Source organism: Crassostrea angulata, chromosome 5 (assembly GCF_025612915.1).
Source record: "Crassostrea angulata isolate pt1a10 chromosome 5, ASM2561291v2, whole genome shotgun sequence".
NCBI lineage: Eukaryota > Metazoa > Mollusca > Bivalvia > Ostreida > Ostreidae > Magallana > Magallana angulata.
Genome location: NC_069115.1, coordinates 43,841,390 through 43,860,683, shown reverse-complemented (window position 1 = coordinate 43,860,683; position 19,294 = coordinate 43,841,390). Strand labels below are relative to the sequence as shown.

The 19,294-nt window shown below is 32.6% G+C and overlaps 2 protein-coding genes across 2 annotated transcripts; one reads left to right on the top strand and one right to left on the bottom strand.

Annotated features, from left to right (window-relative positions):
* Nucleotides 1–1,321: 1,321 nt before the first annotated feature.
* LOC128185445 (uncharacterized) lies at nt 1,322–3,060 on the bottom strand. The gene is made up of 3 exons (XM_052855037.1): nt 2,651–3,060; nt 2,422–2,546; nt 1,322–2,268 (listed from the first exon to the last, which is right to left on the bottom strand). The coding sequence occupies exon 3, from the start codon at nt 2,258–2,260 to the stop codon at nt 1,322–1,324; it is 939 nt and encodes a 312-aa protein (XP_052710997.1). The 5' UTR covers nt 2,261–2,268; nt 2,422–2,546; nt 2,651–3,060.
* A 477-nt stretch (nt 3,061–3,537) lies between these two features.
* On the top strand, nt 3,538–11,782 carry LOC128183211 (pyridoxal kinase-like). Its single transcript, XM_052852135.1, has 10 exons — nt 3,538–3,722; nt 6,795–6,849; nt 7,453–7,557; nt 7,816–7,899; nt 8,049–8,083; nt 8,579–8,664; nt 9,945–10,093; nt 10,641–10,759; nt 10,911–10,977; nt 11,249–11,782. Exons 1-10 carry the CDS (start codon nt 3,624–3,626, stop codon nt 11,359–11,361), a joined length of 912 nt encoding a protein of 303 aa, XP_052708095.1. The 5' UTR covers nt 3,538–3,623; the 3' UTR covers nt 11,362–11,782.
* The last annotated feature ends 7,512 nt before the right edge of the window (nt 11,783–19,294 follow it).

Sequence of the window (19,294 nt, the reverse complement as noted above, 5' to 3'; positions counted from 1 at the left end):
TTGATTTTCATTAAGCAAAGTTTTTAAATCAGATGCAAAAGTTAAATTTTATACTGGTTTTCCCAATTTGGCATCTTTCAATACTGTCTATCAAACTACATAAGCTGCGCTACTGGAAGGGTCCAAAAAGGGTTTGTAATCCTTCAAAACAAAAGACAAGTTCTCAAGCCATTACAGAACACTAGGTCCTAAAGAAGAAATGGTAATGTGTCTAATGAAATTACGATTAGGCTATCTCAACGAAGATATTGCAGACAGGTTTGGTGTGTCAGCCACAGATGTATCCAGTGTATTTACAACTTGGAGAAAACTCCTAAGCTTAGTGCTTAGCACACTAGTATTCAACCCACCCGGAGAGGTACTAATGTCTTTGCCCCTTCTTTCCAAAATATTACTTATCGAAATGTATGACATATAATTGACTGTACAGAAATTTTTATTGCAACACCAAACAATTTACAGGTAGCAGCCCAAACCTGGAGTGATTACAAGCACCATACTACTGCGAAAATCTTAATCAGTATCATTCCAGCTGGAATGATCAACTTTGTATCTGAGGTTTGGACTGGCGTGCCAGTGTTAATTTTATAACACTAAATTCTGGCTTTCTAAACATAATAGAGCCCGATTATAAGGTTATGGGGTTCCCTATAAGAGAAGAGCTCACCCTGTTAAGGGCAGAGCTATTGATTCCTCCAGGTAGGCGGGGGGTTTCTCAAATGTCTGCTTCTGACGTGTCAAAAACTAACGCTATTGCAAATAGGCGTATATACGTAGAGCAAGCAATACGCCGTATGAAACAGTTTCATATTACCAAGAATGAACTGCCAATTACCCTATTACATCATTTTGATGATACAATTAAAATAATTGCTGGCATTTGCAATTTATACCCACCACTATCTAGATATTAAGTGGGTACATGTATTTTCAAATGACTTTGTAAAATTTAGTAATGTACCTGTTAGGTACATATGATTGTTATGTACCTGTTATTGATATATATTGAGGACTATTAATCTACACATGTTCATATTTAACATTAATAAAAATATATTTCAAAATCATTTTCATGGAAAGTTTAATTATATATCTATATTCCACTACAGAAACAGTATTCAACTTGTATTACATCATAAGAAATTTACAAATCCAGTGTAGCTGTTGACAAATTGGTATGAAGTTTAAACATTACATGATTTAAAAGTTTTACAAAACCAAGAAGAAGTACTGTTCAAAACCGACTTTGACATGCCTACACATTTAAAGTGATACCAATTATCACACATATCACAACAAATGCTGCGCTGTGAAAATGATTTTACATAATCTGGCTTTTATAAATCAAACAGAAATAAACACCTCCATTACTTACAATCTCCATTGGTTTTGGTTCACATTCATTCAACATTTTTACTTGGCATGAAATAATAGGTATATTTAGTTTTTCACAAACTTTTGGTGCAATGATTGTTTTAAAGAAATCAATCAAATTAACTTGAACATCTGCAAAGTATTTTTCCTCAAAATTGATTCTTTTCAGAAAATTACCATTACAGGAATACACAAAAAAATCACACCACCTGCGCTTTGTAATGATCATCTGCCCTTGAACTTGACAAAAATTGTGGTGATTTTTCTTAATGTCCATTTCACCATCAGTAGATAAAAGATAATCTGATAAATTACATAAACAAAATGAAGGGCATGAATCACATTTTGGTTTCAATGTTGATTTTTCACCACAACAGTCACATGACACCAACATATCAGGACCAGCAGCTAAATAAGAAAACTCATGATGTAAAAAGATTCCACATTCCCTTAATTTTGCATTGACATGATTATCTTTATATATATTACAGTAGATAGTCTTTGCAAGTGGCTCAGATTCTCTTCCAAACTTCAATGTTTTGATGTTAGAATTAGGAGTTGATTCACTCATTTTCACCGACACAATCGAACTCATATCTAATTCAGGATTTTTCTTCAGTGAATTCATGCGAGTATGAGCGGCATAAAAATTTGAAGCAGTAATCCTGTCTTTTCTCAGATCGTGCCATAAAGAGTTACTACTTTGTCCTACAGTCTTTTCCTCAATGAGGCTGACTTCATTTTCTGTCAGCAATTGATGGTCAATAAAGTCCTCAACTGTCTGATGACCTGAGGCGATGTTGTTGAGGCAGTACCGGTAGGCTTCCACTTCACATGCTTGTTGTCCAAGTTCTTGAGAATTTTCAAGAGGCAATACTTCAGGCATATCTGTACCTGTTAATAACAGAAAAGGAGCACAACACTTTTGACAACTTTCTCAAATGTATATACATGTATTAATTTACTTAAAAGGAAAAGTCGAACAACAATCACTTTTATACACAAACACACATAAAGTTAAGGACTGGCTGAAATTTGCTATAATACCTTCAACATTCAAGCATTTGGAACTGCTTTTTTCAGCTCATCAATAAATGTATTCCTGTCAATGTTCAAGGACTCAAGCGGTTTAAACTGGATTTTCAGATTGGAAACTAATGGTCTTGTTTTTTCTACAGGATAAAATAGAGTGAAAAAATATATTTATCCACAACAGTATAAACTAAAAAAGAAAATTATTAAATTTCATAAAGCAAGACACTATTTATGAAAATACCTTGCCCATGGCACTACTTTCGAATGGTCAAATCTTTTATCTTTGTTGGCACCATCTTAGTTGCTGCTGGGACCTTCCTGGCATGGTAATGATGTGTACGATGTAAGACCTAGTTTATTTGCTGACTACCCTCGAAACAAAAGGGCTGCTACGTGATTGCAAGCCTGACTTAAGACATCCAGATTCATTTGAAATAGCCACCCACATCGTGTGATTCTCGTCCGTGACCCTCTGACTTGGGGTACACTTCGCTCTAACGAAGCATATCGGAGATGTGGAAGAAACAGAATGGAAAAATATTTCGTACGGTTCGCTGTAGAATTCAATTTCTATATAAAAGCAGTAAAATTTTCTCTGATATTAAGACATTCAGTGTAATAAAATAAATAGTGCCAGTTTGGGAGGATAACAGTTGAGATTGACACCACTCAAAAACCATTGTCAACCTCCGCTTCGCGTCGGTTGACAATGGTTTTCTCGGGGTGTCAATTTCAACTGTTACCCTCCCAAACAGGAACTATTTATATCATATTCTTTCTGAAGCTGACAAACATATTCACAGTCTGAAACTCTCACAGTATACTTCATGGAATTCGCAGTGAAACACAAAGCAGCTAACACGGCCATAGTCCCATCGGTAGACAGTCCTCTTTTGCTTAAAAAATCCTTCAGTGCTTCAAATTCCACGAATTAAACCTTTCTAACGAAAATGTATTATCACCGGCATCCATTGTTAGACAAATATAAAAAAATTCAGGTAACGTTTTTGTAAATCGTCACAAGTTGCGTAAAAACCAAAAAACCTCCTCAGCAACTGCTAAACGCGCCATATTTTATTGCCAACTGACCCTGTGACCTCGCAAGGCCGCTTACATCATATAAAAAATGTGTTGATAGGAGTATAACAAAACATGTTACACATGTTCTGTATACAGTAAAGTGCGGTTTGTTCCGGCTTGATATCTGAGTTTGAATGACAATGGCATCAGGACCAGAAAGAAACGTGCTTTCAATTCAAAGTACCGTTGTTTTTGGATATGTCGGGAACAAAAGTGCAGCGTTCCCTTTGCAGGTACACGTATAAATAGTGTGTAAAGTCGAATGTATTCTGTTGGATTTTAGATAAATAAATTGTGGGAGTATTAGGGGAAAAGTTTAAGCGCATGAGCTGAGTTCCATTGCATTTTTGTGAAAACAAATGAGATAGAGGATACTTTTAATAAATGTTCTGAAGAAAAAGAAGTTTTAAGACATTTTAATTTTGATAATTTATTTTTACCTGTTTAGCATTGATAGGAATAGCAGTGCCCCCGGGGCTAACCCAAAGGCGGTTGTTTCAAATAGAAGGTGCAAATTAGGGTTGTTCCCGTTTTGCACACATTTGAAAATTAGGTATCGAAAAAATGTGTACGAAACGGGAATTGGACCAGGTGAGATAATTGCTTAAGTCTATATCACAATTCCTGCGAGGGCAATTGACAATAAAATAAATAAAATATATCTACTCGCAATTGATACAGTGGTTTCCGTTTAATCTGATAGTCAATTTATCAGACAAAAATTATCAGATTAACCGATTAGTAGATTAACCGATTTAGCGTTTTAGTGGTCTTTAATTTTGGTATAGAATAAAATAAAACTTGTTTCAATACATAATTTATCAACAAAAAGATATAATCTGTTTGTCAACAGTTTGAAATGAAAATATTTACATCATCCAGTGTCTTTGTCTGTGATAACACTACATATCGATTTTGTATTGTATAACCCATAATACAAATGACGCAAAATTGAGGCGCCGGCGGGGTTTGCTTATTTATAGTTAAAAATTTAATTGTACGATGGCTTAAAATTATATAAAGATAAGTAATAAGGAATCATTCTTTGAATATTATGAGGTGATAATTTCGGACGGGGCTTGATCAAATCTATCATAAAGCCCTTCGGGCTTTATTGGATTTGATCACGCCGCGACCAAAATTATCACCTCATAATACTCAAAGAATGATTCCTTATTCCTTATTAATTTACCTTGCATTGGCAATGAAATAGCATTTTAGTCTTTATTTTGTTTGTAAATGCTCGAAAGAAAATGTTTCCCTTCATCACTGTTCATTACGATGGTTTCAAAGTGGCCGCCAGTTTGACAGGAAGTAATAAGAGGCAATGGCTAATTGTATGATTATTCCCTCTTTTCACCTGGACAATTTATTTCAATCTCTTTCTGGTATATAGATGCTCTTAAATAAGTAATTATGCATGATAACAAATTATTTGAATTTTATTCATTAAATTTTCTACCCCGATGTAAAATTGAAAGTAATCAGAATTTCCTCGATGTCACATGTTCCCAAGCCAGATAATTTTGATTCAGAAATTACATGTTTAAATAATCCTTAATGGTGCAAGCCCACAATGAAATTAACACAGGCAATTGGTAAATAACAAAACGGTAAAATGTGTACACAGGTAAGGTCAGTCCTGTGTGAGGTCATCCGGAACAACTATCGATGTCGGTAGCTTTCATCTTACGAAGAAGGGAGTCATCCGTGTGCGTAGAAGTGTAACTGATGCCATGTAAAGTTACTGTGTACACAAGAGGGGTGTCAACCAATTAAACAAAGGACTATACAGGTGTTAGAGGGTGGGAAATCATTATTACACGGTCACGCTCTTATAGATTAACCGAAAATGACATTTTTTGCTATCAGGATAAAATATAAAGGGATATATAAAAAAATGGTTCGGTGTTGATATTATATCAGATTAACCGAATTATTCGAATTACCGCTATCAGATTAAGTATTATGTTACAGTATAACTTGCATAAAAGCACATTTACATAATATTTGACATCCATATTCATGAATTTGATTTCAAACATCAATTTGGTCATGAACAATTTCATTATTTTTTTGATAAGAAAGATTATTGCCAAAATGTTGTATATGTAGCGCCTTTGTTTAACTTACTGCCTATAGGAATTTCATGTACATGCAAAAAGTTTGAAGAGAAAATATATGTTCATATTTAATTATTGCTTTTGCTGACATAAATGGAGGAAATGTGTCTAGTGAAAACGCTGCTAAATATATTTCATTTATGTTGTGGCTTAAATAAACGAAGGAAAGAGACAAACTGTATGATGATAAATTGGCAGTTTTATATGCTTCAAAAACGGTAAAGATTATTTCACAAAACCTATTAAATGTAGACCTAATTCATGCATTTTCAGTTTGAGGTATATCGCATCCATACTAAAATATTATTTTTGTCAGATTTTTTTGGTATTTAACCTCTGATTTGATAAACTAGAAAGTGACCCGCCATATACCAAAGCGGTGATGTCATAAGAACTACTGTAAAGGTCGCTACTTCAAAGATTGAAATATTTTGTGATAAAGATCTGTTTTCTTTTATAATATTCTTTTTGTTGATACCAAACAATCAATTATAAACATGTGTTTTACATAATTTGCAACTGAATTGTAAAAAGAGACACGGAGAACCCCATATGACTGTCCATGTAGTTTTTCCCTTCATCATATAATTATCCATTTAATCAGCTTCCAAAAGGCTTATGACCAGCAATTTTCCCTAATTCATTTGGTTTTATATTTAAGGTAAATGGACAAAAATGTTAAAGTCAAATCATCTAGTCATTATTTTTTTATTAGTGTGCGGAAATTAAAATTTTTAGATATATCATATCTTTATTTTATCAAACGAAAAAAATGGTGATATTTATTAGTTATAAGACCTAACACACAACAAAATATCTATATTCTTGTTTTATAGTTAAGGCGCTGATAAAACACAGGTAAAAACCCAGGTAAAATCTTTGACCGAAAGCAGACTATAATTGCTATCACAACACAAATCACACCTATATTGTTCCATACCCAATTATCAAAACGGGAACACACCCAAAATTAGCCTATTGTGTGAAATAAGGGCCTTTGCCTGGGTTAATTCACTAAATCATTCACATGCATTCCTAAATCATAGTAAATGTCATCGTTTTGATGAAATCTGACATTAACTATCAGATAAATATTTTGAATAGCGACTAGATATAAAGATATTTGCATTGCTGGGTGAAATGTACCTATACAAAATTTATTGAAATTGTTTATTGTTGTAGGTATTAGGATTTGATGTGAGCACTATAAACTCAGTGCAGTTTTCCAACCACACAGGTAAGCTGGGTGTTACTATTTGCCAGCACAACTTACTGGACTCTACTGTAAATTTTATAAGATAAGAAATTTGATTTGAGTTCTTAATTCCGCAATTTAATCTTTTTGCAACAATTAAATCACAAGAATATATAATTGCAAACGCCAAATCTTTATCATAGTTTCATGTAATTTACATTTGTCCTATATAAAATAAAAGCGAGATTTTAAAATCTGCGAGATGTGCTTCTCACAAATTTTAGTGGATATTAATTCCTCATGTTCAATTGGAAATTATTTGTATATACTCATTACTGACTCAACTTGAGTCAAGCATAGGAAAATATTGTAGATGAGGCATACATTTGTCATGAAACTTTTGACTCCATACAAAACTCCTAAATGTTATCCTACAAATGTACTTCAAATTCTTCATTAAAACAGCAAAGAGCCCACAGAATAATAATGACTGGATCCAATTTTGCAAAGAAAAAAAATCTTGAAGTAGTAATGCTTTTCGTGTATTTATACAAGGTGGCTTACATTTTCCTTACTACTTATTCTAAACTTATTTGTATACTGGGTATATCAAAACTATATTATAATTTTTTCTTAAATTTTCAGGGTACAAATGTTTTAAAGGACAGGTACTCAACAGTGATGATTTAGCTTGCTTGTATGATGGTCTAAAAGAGAATGGCATTAGTTCCTTCTCTCATATACTAACAGGTATAGTCAGTTTATAAATGTAATACAAGTTCTAAAGGCAAATCAAGGTTTAATTTATCATCAGAAAGCCAAGGCAGTCTCACTTCTTCGGGAGGTAAGAGAAGCGAGACCGACCATGGGTTCCCTATGATGGAGTAAATGCATAATTTCCATAAAACTTTTCTAGTTAGTGTAAATTTAAATAAAAGCTGAACATGTATTGTAGGCTATTATTTTTATAATAAGATTGTTTCCTAAAAACTAATGCTTTGTTTGAAGGGTACATTGGATCTCAATCATTTCTGGAGAAAGTTGCTGAAATAGTGGTAGATTTAAAGAAAAAGAACCCATCGCTAGTATATGGTATATACTTTTCTTTTGTTATTGATATAATCTATTTTGTTCAATAAGTTGATAACATTTTTATCTACATTTATGTGTCATTTTGCAAGCTGATTGATGAATATGTAAAATGTCATTGCCCTTGATTTTTATTTCTTCTTTAATTTCAGTCTGTGATCCAGTCATGGGAGATAACGGGGAAATGGTGAGAAAAGAATTGTGCACTATTCGTGGTGTTGCTTTAAACTTAGAGAAATTCTTAACGATTAAAAACATCACTTACCGTAATAGAATATTTAGCGACAGCTGATTGGATGGAAACGTGGGTTATGTTCTAAGTGGGATTAATACCAGATTATAGGAATACAGTTACCTTGTTTTGTTGTTGGCACGGTGTCATAATTTTGTTGCATTTTGCATCTTCTTTATACGATGTCAGATACGGGGGTTGGTAAGTGATTTTGCCCATATAAAAATCAGGTTTTCTTAAGAGATTTGTAACTTGCATGTTGACATAATTTTCTTGCATGTTGACACAATTCACCTTGCATGTAGGGGGCAGAAATATGCAACCATTAAACCTAAACTAAAAGTAGACTTACCAGTAGATTAACCTCAGTGTTAAGTGGTTTTTATAAAATTGGCATTGAAAACCCAATTTTTGACAAGAAAGTTATCTAACAAATACATCTTTTTGCAGTATGTTCCAGCGGAGTTGTTACCTGTGTACATAGATAAAATATTACCTATAGCTGATATTGTCACACCAAACCAATTTGAAGTGGAGTAAGATTTTACCTGTAATATGCACATTCCTAGCTGCAGGTCTGTAGCTCCCGGTCTGAAAAAATTCATGTGGATGACCTGGGAGCTACAGTGCTTCCTATAGTAACAATCTGCAATTTGCGGCGCACAAAAATTTGCGTTAGTTTGGGACCTGTTAACCTTTTTTCACACAAACTCTGTAAAAGGAATTAGTACCATTAAATTTTTCAGGCAATTTACTACCGATATCGTCACATTACTTGCCTCACACTCTCTCTTAAACATGATAACCGACCTCGGAAAATGAAGTATAATAATTTACATGGAGATCGAAAGTCGTCATTTTTAAATGTAAACAAACTGCACGTCTTCAATTTACAGGGCTGATGATGGAGTTTAAAAGACTATTAGAGGCAAGTGAAGTAACGATATATGTAGTAAAATGTCCGATGATTTTTTGAGGATCAAATGTTTGTACAAAATGTGTTCATAAATACGATTAATCAGGCCAAAACTAGCACATTTGTTTGTGCGCCGTAAATTGCAGATTTTTTACAATGGGAGGGACTGTAGCTCCCAGGTCGTCCATCCGAATTTTTCAGACCGGGAGCTACAGACCTGCAGCTAGCACATTCCCTACATACAAATACATGTAGTATACTTCTTTGGGTGTATGAAAGGATTTAATAAAGTAGAGCATGTTTGAATTAGTACACGTAATAGAAAATAAATTTAGAATAAGGAAATTTTTTATTGATTAACAACTTTTGAGGGTTTTTGTTTATTAGCAATAGACAGGGACAAACCAATTCTACAAGATTGATGAATCTATATTTATGAAGTATTTTTTTCTTTCTACAGTTATTTTTATTTAAGGAATGAATTCAATATTAATTTGTTTAATAAACTGGTTATAAACTGGTATATAAAATGGTTTGGGGCAGTTTACACTCTATAAACCGCGATGCGGTTATTAAAAAAGGCGTAAACTGTTTTAAACCATTTTATATCGTATAAGACTAATATATATTGAATTCATTGCTTATAATTTAATTTTTTTAATCTTCATTGTAGATAAAAATGGTCATTTGACCTTTGAAATTACGTAAATTTGTACAAAATTCAAACATTACGTCAGGTGTATTGATACGTTTTTGATGTTAGTCTTACTATGACGTAGGAAACATTCTTTATAAGATATAAAATGTTTTTTTAGCCAATCAGAAAGCGCGTTACAACCGGAATTAAATTATTACCATTTAGCTTTAGCTGGTTTTTCATGAACATTGTTTCTCCAACAGAAAACTTACAGGGATAAAAATAACTTCTGAGGAGGATGCAATTGAGGCTATGACGATTTTACACAGCAAGGGACCAAAAACCGTGGTTATTAGCAGCAGTGTGTTTTCTTCTGATGGCTCCATTACCAGCCTGGCCAGCACTGTGGCAAGTGAGTACAAGATTGTTTACTCTTCTGTCGACTTAGTTTTTTTTCTTTTCATTTTCATACATAATGAAATAAATTTAGTGGTTCAAAAGAGATCATGACTGTTCATCATCAGACATATACATCAATTGGCCTACTGATGTCTCTTTAATGAAAGGAATTTAGTGGTTCAAAAGTAAACATGACTGTTAATGTGCATCAATAGGCCTGCTGATGTCTCTTTATATACTAGTCTTGCTTTAGATGTTAAATTTATAGCAATAATTTTCACGCACACTCAAAAATACTTGAATTTAGATATTTTGAATAATATAATATATGCTACATGTTTACATGTATAATTGAGGCCCTACCTTATCATCGATAAGAGAACCTCCTATACACCATAGAAAAAAAAATATGAAAAAACATACCCAACGCAAACAAAAAATGGAACAATTTAATATACTTTTGACAGTTAAAGCAATTGTTAAAAAGACAAAAAAAATAAGTTTTTCCTGTATGCATACAACTTTATTCAGCAAACATGTATATTTTTTTTTGTTTTTAGATGGAAAGAATGAGGTATACAAAGTCCAGTTTCAGAAGCTTAATGCAGTGTTTGTTGGGACGGGGGATTTATTTGCAGCGTGTCTGTTGGCCTGGCTGGAGAAAGATAAAGACCTAAAGGTACTGTACAATGAAGAATTTATATTATATATATATATATATATATATATATATATATATATATATATATATATATATATATATATATATATATATATATTATATGCTCCTCAGCAGACTTGGGGTGATATATAGCGTATTTACATTGCAGCTGGCATTGGAGAAAACCATAGCAACTCTTCAGAGTGTTATAAAACGGACATTTGAGAAGGCTAAAGGTAAGGTACTCTTTTTCCCTGTTGAATGGAAATTAAAGTGGCTCACTATACGTAGGAATAGTTTCTCAAAAAACGAACTGATTATGAAAGATAGCATGATGTTTAAAGAACTACAGTGAAACACACCTATATATGTATTAACGAAGTGCAAGGGGCAGGTGATTTTGCTCTGTAATAAAGTCGTCGCAAATAAAAGTTGGTTTATGGTAGTTGACTACTTCCGGAAAAAATTGGTGATGAAACAATTGACCAGTTTCTGTGCCTTTTGTAGCTCTAGCCGGGGATGGAAATCGACCAACGCCAGCACAAATGGAGTTACAACTGGTCCAAAGCAAGACAGACATTGAGACCCCTCCCAATATCTACAATGCTGTAGCATTATAACAACGCAAATAAATTTAGGTCATGGAGCCATTAGACATTTAGTATAGCCTATTTTTGACATGATATTTATTATATTATATTATTTTATTCAGGTGACATTTGTACCAATGATTGTGATGTTATGACATTGAGGAATTGGATGGCTTGACTTTAGCTACATGTAGCTAGCACTCCTCCCAATGGAGTTATGAACAAAATGACATGATTATTGTAGTGATATTTACACAGAATAAAATAGAAAATGGTAAATATGCATATGGAATTTTTAAAGAAATAAGTTTGTAAATAGCACATGAATTGCAGTAAAGGTTTTATGTATTATTTGGAATGAAAATTGAAAGAATAGTATTATGCACGTAAGTTTTAATAGATAATTTTTTGCTATTGTCTTTTGGAATTTACAAAGGTGTGCTGGAAGAAATAGTAAAAATATGAATGTGCCAATTATGGTATCAGATATCTATAAAACCTCTTTTTACAATTTTATAGCAAGTAAATTCATCTCAGTGTATTTATAGATGTAATTTGCAAAGTTTTTTTTAAAGAAGACTACATGTAGTTGATTATATACGTATGAAATAGCTCCATTTTAGGTCCATTTTGATATTGTTGAGATTTTTATGTATACATAAGTTATATTTGTGTACAATATAATTGGTAAATATATCAGTTTGTTATCCTTTTACTAGATCTCATTAGATCTCACTAGATTTGTAAAAAAAAAGACTGAATTGAAAATTCATGTCATGTTTTTCAATGCTCATGTGATCAAATATCCTATTGATTAATATACACTTGTTATCATCAAATACAAGTATTTTGAATTTGATTTTATGCATTAATATGCATATAGATTTAATCATACATATATTTTAATATCCATTGTGTAGGATTGCATTTCGAATCAATGGGCAGATTTTCCTGCTACGTAACATTGCAAATGTTATGTAATTACGGTATTTATTACTGTGTCAGATAATATTAATGTCAATTAGTCAATTAAAAAACAATTTCATGAAACTGAAGTTGTATATGACACAGACAAGTTGGCATTGACTTCAATTTTCTTGAAATACTAGTGACTGTTAAAGGACCATTTTAATTAACAGCCTTCTGCATATTACATGTTCAAATAGATTTGCTTAAAAAAATCAAATACTGCACAAAATCAAATAAAAGACAATCTGTTGTGTTAAATCAGGTTAAAGGCATTATTTATTTTTATATTGTACATGTACATGTCGAGGTCATACTGGGCATTAAATAAACAATGCATGTTCTTTGAACAATTAACTTCACACTGGATATATGTCACATCTTCATGTTATAGAAGTTTGCAGGACATGGAAAAAGACAATGGCTGTGACTATGAGAAAACTGATTTTGTATTTTTCATACATGTACTAACTGCAAATATAAATGTACAGATGCTTTTATATAATGGTGTACGTCTGAGGTTTTGTTATATATTTCGGAAATATGTACGTACCCAGAATATGATTTTAAAACCTCTTTTTCAAATGTGGTATATATGAATATATATATTCTTTTCAAAATGATAACATATATATACCGTTATTATAAATAAATTGTGTATTTTTAAGCGCGTTTTCTAACTGAAAATCCGATTATTAAAATGATGAAAATGGCGGGCGGGCGGCTGCCAAAAGGGTACCCTCGTTGTACGGATAACTCCTCCTACAGTTTTCAAGATAGAAAGTTGTTCTTTTGCAGATCAAGGGTAGTATATTACTTCAAACTTCAATTTCACTCCTTAGTTCCTTATTTTCATATCAATTTTTTACATACTCCCAAAAAAAGTGGGGGGGGGGGGGGGGAGGGGGCAACTCCATGATAATCCAATTTGTTATATGTAAATTTTAAAAAATCTGTTGTTGCGAGAAAAAGTGGGGGGGGGGGCAGGCCCCCCTGCCCCCCCCCCCCCCCCGACCCCCCTTGATGCTACATGTACGTGCCTAAATGAAGAAATATATTTCAAAAGCAGTATTTAAAAAAAAGTTTCATGAAATAGGATTTTGGTGTGGAATACCAACTTAGCAGCAGATTTGTGTGTAGCTGAGATTGGGATTTACTCTAATTATGTTTTACGAAAAAATAACATCTTTGGTTTTGTTTTCTCAAAATTTACGATAAAAAACGCGAAAATGCCTGGAGGTCGTATCATGCACTAGGGATATTTATGTATCATAGAGTGGTAACCTAGATGCTCCGGACCTGCCATGTATATAAAGCGTGTTGTATAGCTACATATAGAGCGGAATATTGCGTCTAAAGTAAAACGGGTGTTTAACGGGTTATTTACAGATATAAAATACACATACAAAAAAATTGCAAAAATAATCTAGCTTTTTCTTTTTTAAAACAAACAATTTAAATAATTGATTTAAATACAAAGAAATTTACACCTCGTTTATGTGTCAAATGATTGATTTAGAGGCATAAAATGAGGAACTTTATTATGGGTTAGTGCTAAATTTAGGCTAGGGGATTTCCTAAGGTCTATACAATATTTCTCTCTGGAAAGAAAGACAACTGCATTTTATTCTCTCTCTCTTTCTTTCTCTCTCTCTTTCTCTCTCTCTCTCTCTCTCTCTCTCTCTCTCTCTCTCTCTCTCTCTCTCTCTCTCTCTCTCTGCCTTCGATATCAAATTTTTAAACAATAATTTGACTTGGGACTAGCTATCTAATCATTATCTTTTTATTTCTAGAAAGACGTTATGTAAAGAAAGCTCAAATCCCGAGCAAGGGGTATAGATTCCGGGATAACACATAGATACCCCTCACCTTCCTTAGTTCTTACACTAATATGCACTTTACATGTATACATTGGTAGCATATTTCTGCTCCCGATTTATCAATTTTTTTCTATGAAGATTATGTAGACATACAAGATGATAATTAATGTTTATACGCAGCATAAGTACCCGAATGTCAACATTCAAACTTACTAATATGTTTACATTCATGCAATCTAATTACATGTTGAATTACACGTTCAGAATCCGCTACCGCTTAGAGCGTTTAATTTTAATCAGATTGTGATTTCCTCTTGTTTTTGATTGAATTCACACAAAGGTGACACTAACCCCAGTATCGGAGGGTTGATAAATTAAAAATGTTTCTTTGGTTTGCCTTTAACGTAAAAATTCCAATATATTATTCATTTTAAAGATGTTAAGTAATTAATATCCACCTGTAGTTTGCAGCCCATAAAAATACAAATACCTATTCGGTACAACATAAACGTTTTGTTTAATGTATCATCGAACATTATTTGAAGAGTGTCAGGTCATAGGAAGTTTTTATTTTATTCAGAAATGATTATATTTCCTTACAAATAAACATTTTAAAAAATGATCTGTCTTCCTTTTTCTGTTTTTTCCCCCTGATTTTAAAAAAAATTAATTCAATTAATGTATGATTACATGTTTCCAATATGAAATGTATACACTTTAATGATACATCACGTAAATGTAGGTATGGGAACCTCTATTTTATGGCGTATTCCTACCTAAATAAATAACAGAATCAAAAAAAAAAATTTTTTTTCCTAATTGGTTACCTAACAGTGTATTTCAGTGGGTTAGGGCATTCACTACGAATCTGTAAGTCATGAGTTCAAATCCCGCCAGGGCTTTTACAATTTTTACTTTTACAAATATTTCTAAAATATTTTTAGTCAAATATTGTAAAATTTGATAATTCTAAAATGGTGAAACTATTTTGATTATATTGTACTTTTATTAATATTGATAATGAACGCTATGATTTAATATTAGTATATTATATAAATTTCTTATAAGTAGTTGTGATGAATAAATTGTTGTACATTCAACCTCCATAACACGGGAGAGCACTGTATGTACATTTTGACGATTTTCTGTAGAAAATGCGAAAACGGGAGGTCTTATGATGCACTAGGGGTATTGATGTATCATAGATTGGTAACCTAGGTGCTCCGGACCTACCCCAATCTTTAAATGGTTTTTAAATCTTTATATATCATCTGGTATTGAAAGCTAGAGTAAAAAAGTTTTTAATATATTGTTGTTAAATAACGCAATAAGCAAAACAAATATTGGTAGATCTATTCAACTTTTACTTTTAAAAACGAACATTAAAAGATATTGTTTTGAGTATGACCATTTTTACCCTCTGTATTTCATATTCTCTCGATAAAGAGACATTAATTCATGTAAACTGTAAGGTGGTACCAAAAATTTTTTATTTAGCCAAGGGGATTTCCATGTGACAAGCTTATACTCGATTTTGTTAAGAACGATAACTGCAAAATCTCTCTCTCTCTCTCTCTCTCTCTCTCTCTCTCCTTCTCTCTCTCTCTCTCTCTCTCTCTCTCTCTCACACACACACACACACACACAGACAGGTCAAATACTTTAACAGGAGTGAATTAGACACTTTGAATCATCAGTGAATAAACTGTTTTCTTGTACCTAAAGTAAAAACATGTAATAATGATATGGGAGTTTTGATCAGTGAGGACTTACACTGATATTATGTAGAAATAAAAATGTGAATAAAATATATGAAATGTCTAAAATGATAACGGAATACAAAGTCTTGTATTATAACACTGTGCCAAATGAATTTAAATTAAGTACTTTAAACCATGGAAATGAATGCTAATAATAGTAAAAGTCAGCCTCAAGGAGTCTAATTGAAAATTAAAAGGTAATAGGAGGCGGAAACTCAACCATAAGGTAAATATTCAACCAAAAAAAAAACCACCCATAAAAATAAAAAAAAAAATAAAATAGAAATAACAAAAATAACAAAACCATCCTCCCCCAAAAACACCAAACACCCCCCCCCCCCCTCTGGAACTCCTAATAAATCGCCTTACTCTCGAAGTACTATTATTGACGAAAGTAGAAAATATATGGGTATGCATGCAACTTTTAATATATTTGAACATTACGTATATCATTGAACTCCATTTACAATTTGCAAACAATCAAAAGGACAAGAATTAAATCAACAACATAGCATTATTTCATATGTTCATATTTTCAACTTTTATAAAAATGATGGTCCTTGCAATAGAGATGTCAAAAGTCGGCGATTCCAAGTCCGTGGATGGATATTGGTTTTGAAGTAAGAAAATTAGAATAAAACCACAAGCACGTATCCCAAAAATAGCGTGTGTGTACTCTTCATGTTTACATGTACAAACACATGCGCTAAGATTTAAAATTTGCATTGTTTTACCATATGAGCAAAGATTGGGCTATTTATGTGTTAAATTTTCAATAAAGTCGAAAGAAAATATTCAAATATTGATGATAGATTTTATTCATGTGCAAAAAATAGTGTATGTTTTTTCTGTTTATTTGTGTTTGTTTTTGATTGGGCACTAAACATAGAAAAAAACCTTGGAATCACCTTACTTATTGGGTTGAAGGAGCTTGGTCACGATTTTGGTCAAATTATATTTTCCTGCTTTTATTATTTACAATGCTTTGGGAATGCATTTTTAAAAATCAAATAAAATTTGAGACTCGGTCGTAGAGTTATATGCAAGATACAGAGCTCACAATTCTTTGTGATCATGTTAACAAGGCTCGTGCCCTAGCTGTTTTTGTCTACATAGGTGCAATATACCCTAAAAAATCTTTTTCAAGCTGATTTGTCTATCTAATTATTAATTTTAAGGATAGATAAACAGTTCCGTACGTTAAACACATTCATTTTAGGTCTACAACTGGAATTTTCACTTCAACATTCAAAATGTAAAAAAAAGCTTTGTTTACATAGCAAAGCATTATAAGCTATGTACTTCGCTTATATCTCAACAAATGGCACTCAAATTCTGGTTGCCTATTAAAAATGCCTTACTGAAGCATTGTATACATCAAAATCGAATAAATAACTTTTTACCAAAATCGTGACCATGCCCCTTTTAAGGTGGTTAAAACTTTAAAAGGGGACAGGTCGTGGTGGTTAGACAACGATAACCGATAACCTAGACAGTGCGGACCTAAATCCCCAAGTAATCAGGTGTATTTAAATCATGATATGTGTGCTTAAATCCAAAACAACCATAAAATGATGCTTAATAGTTTGTTGGCATGAGAGAAAATACAGAAACAATTATTGGTTTTCTTTTTAAGCTCTACGTTTTTTCAAACGAACATTAACAGTTATTGCATAGGGTATGATGAGTTTTGTTTCTTATTTTTCCATCATTTTTATTTAAATGCATCCATCTACTTATAAAACGGGACATAATTATTGCTAGTGCAGAATTTAGTCACTGGGATTTCCAAAGGTCTTTACTTTCTTTTTGCTTGAAAAAAGGCAGCTGCTATAATCTACAATTTAACCTAAAATGGCTTATATTTTAAAAGTTTAAAGGGACTTGGACACGATTTGAAATGGAAAATTTTATTTTTATTTTTTATGTATAAAATGGTTTACTGGTGCATTTTAAATGACTGACCAAAATATTGAATGTTTAAGTCAAGTTACAAGCGAGATACAAAGGTAAGAACTGATTGTTATGTAAACAAAGCAGCTCGAGTCTTATAGCTGTTTTCAAATAATGCAATGTAGAGAATTACCATTTCTTAGACAAAATGACTTGTAAAAAGCATTTTAAACTTACTCAATATCTTCATAAAAAATATTATCAACAAAAGAAAGATACATTTGATTGAAACTTACACCAATACAACACAAACGTAAAAAAAATTACAATATTCGAGCTTTGTTTACAAAACAAAGAATTTTGAACTCTGTATCTTTCTTATAACTTGATATTTGACAGCATTATAAACTTCTTTATCTATCAGTATACACATTGAAAATGGAAAATTAAAATTTGAAAATTTTAAGTGAAATCGTGTCCAAGTTTCTTTAATTATGCCGGAATACCCTTCAGATTAGATTACAGAAAAGTGTAGCGCAGTGGATTAGAACGTTATCTAAGAATCTGTATGTAATGAGTTTGTGGGCTGGCTCTCGCTCTGTTTTTTTTTACCTTTCCAAAGCAAGCAAGCAAACAAACAAACATTTTTGTAATGTGTTAATTAAGAAAACTTTGAAAAGATAATTGCATCTTAAACCATAAATATGTAACATAAATGGTAAATGAAAATGGGTGATGAGTACCGAGAGACACTCTGAAGTCGCAAACGCCCGATTCTTTGATTGTTCCGAGTATCTCAGATCACGTGATCAAAGGGTATAAATACGAGATGCCGTGAGTCAGCAGTCAGTCGCAGTGTAGACGCTGAAGTGAATACTTCAAGGTAAGCTTATTGTTCGTAAGTCAATATTGCTCAGCGATTTGCAGAACAATAATACTGGCGTATAGAAGCAACTTGTCTTCGTGAGCGTTGCTTAGATTCAGCGAGTTGACATTTGTTATCAGTTACGAGGGTGCTTCGTGGGGTTGCTTTGAAATGACCGACAGAAGCGACGGGTTGTTTGAAGCGACCGATATAAGCGACGGGTCGCTTGAAGTGACTGATAGAAGCGACGGGGTGTGTCGGAGCGACGCATAGAGTTCGGCTACGGCCCATACATTCAAATATTTATAATTAAGTGAGTTTTGAATCAATAAAAGCTAGGCAAGCGATAAGGAAAATTATTATATATCTTAAACAATTATCATAAAAATCAAACACCTCAGCAAGGTATCTGAGGGGGCCCATTATAAATATTAGCGTGTTTAGGCAGACACGTTACAAAATTTGGCGCCCAACGTGGGGCCACGTTTGATTGTATGATTTTTGTCCATTAAAGATTTTAAATAATAATCTCGTGTTTTTATTGTAAAAATGGCATTGGAAAATATTACCGAGGAAATACAGAGAATTGAAGCGGAGCTTGAGGAGCTTAACAGGACGACGTTTGAACACTCGATGAAACTTAGAGAGGATATAAAACA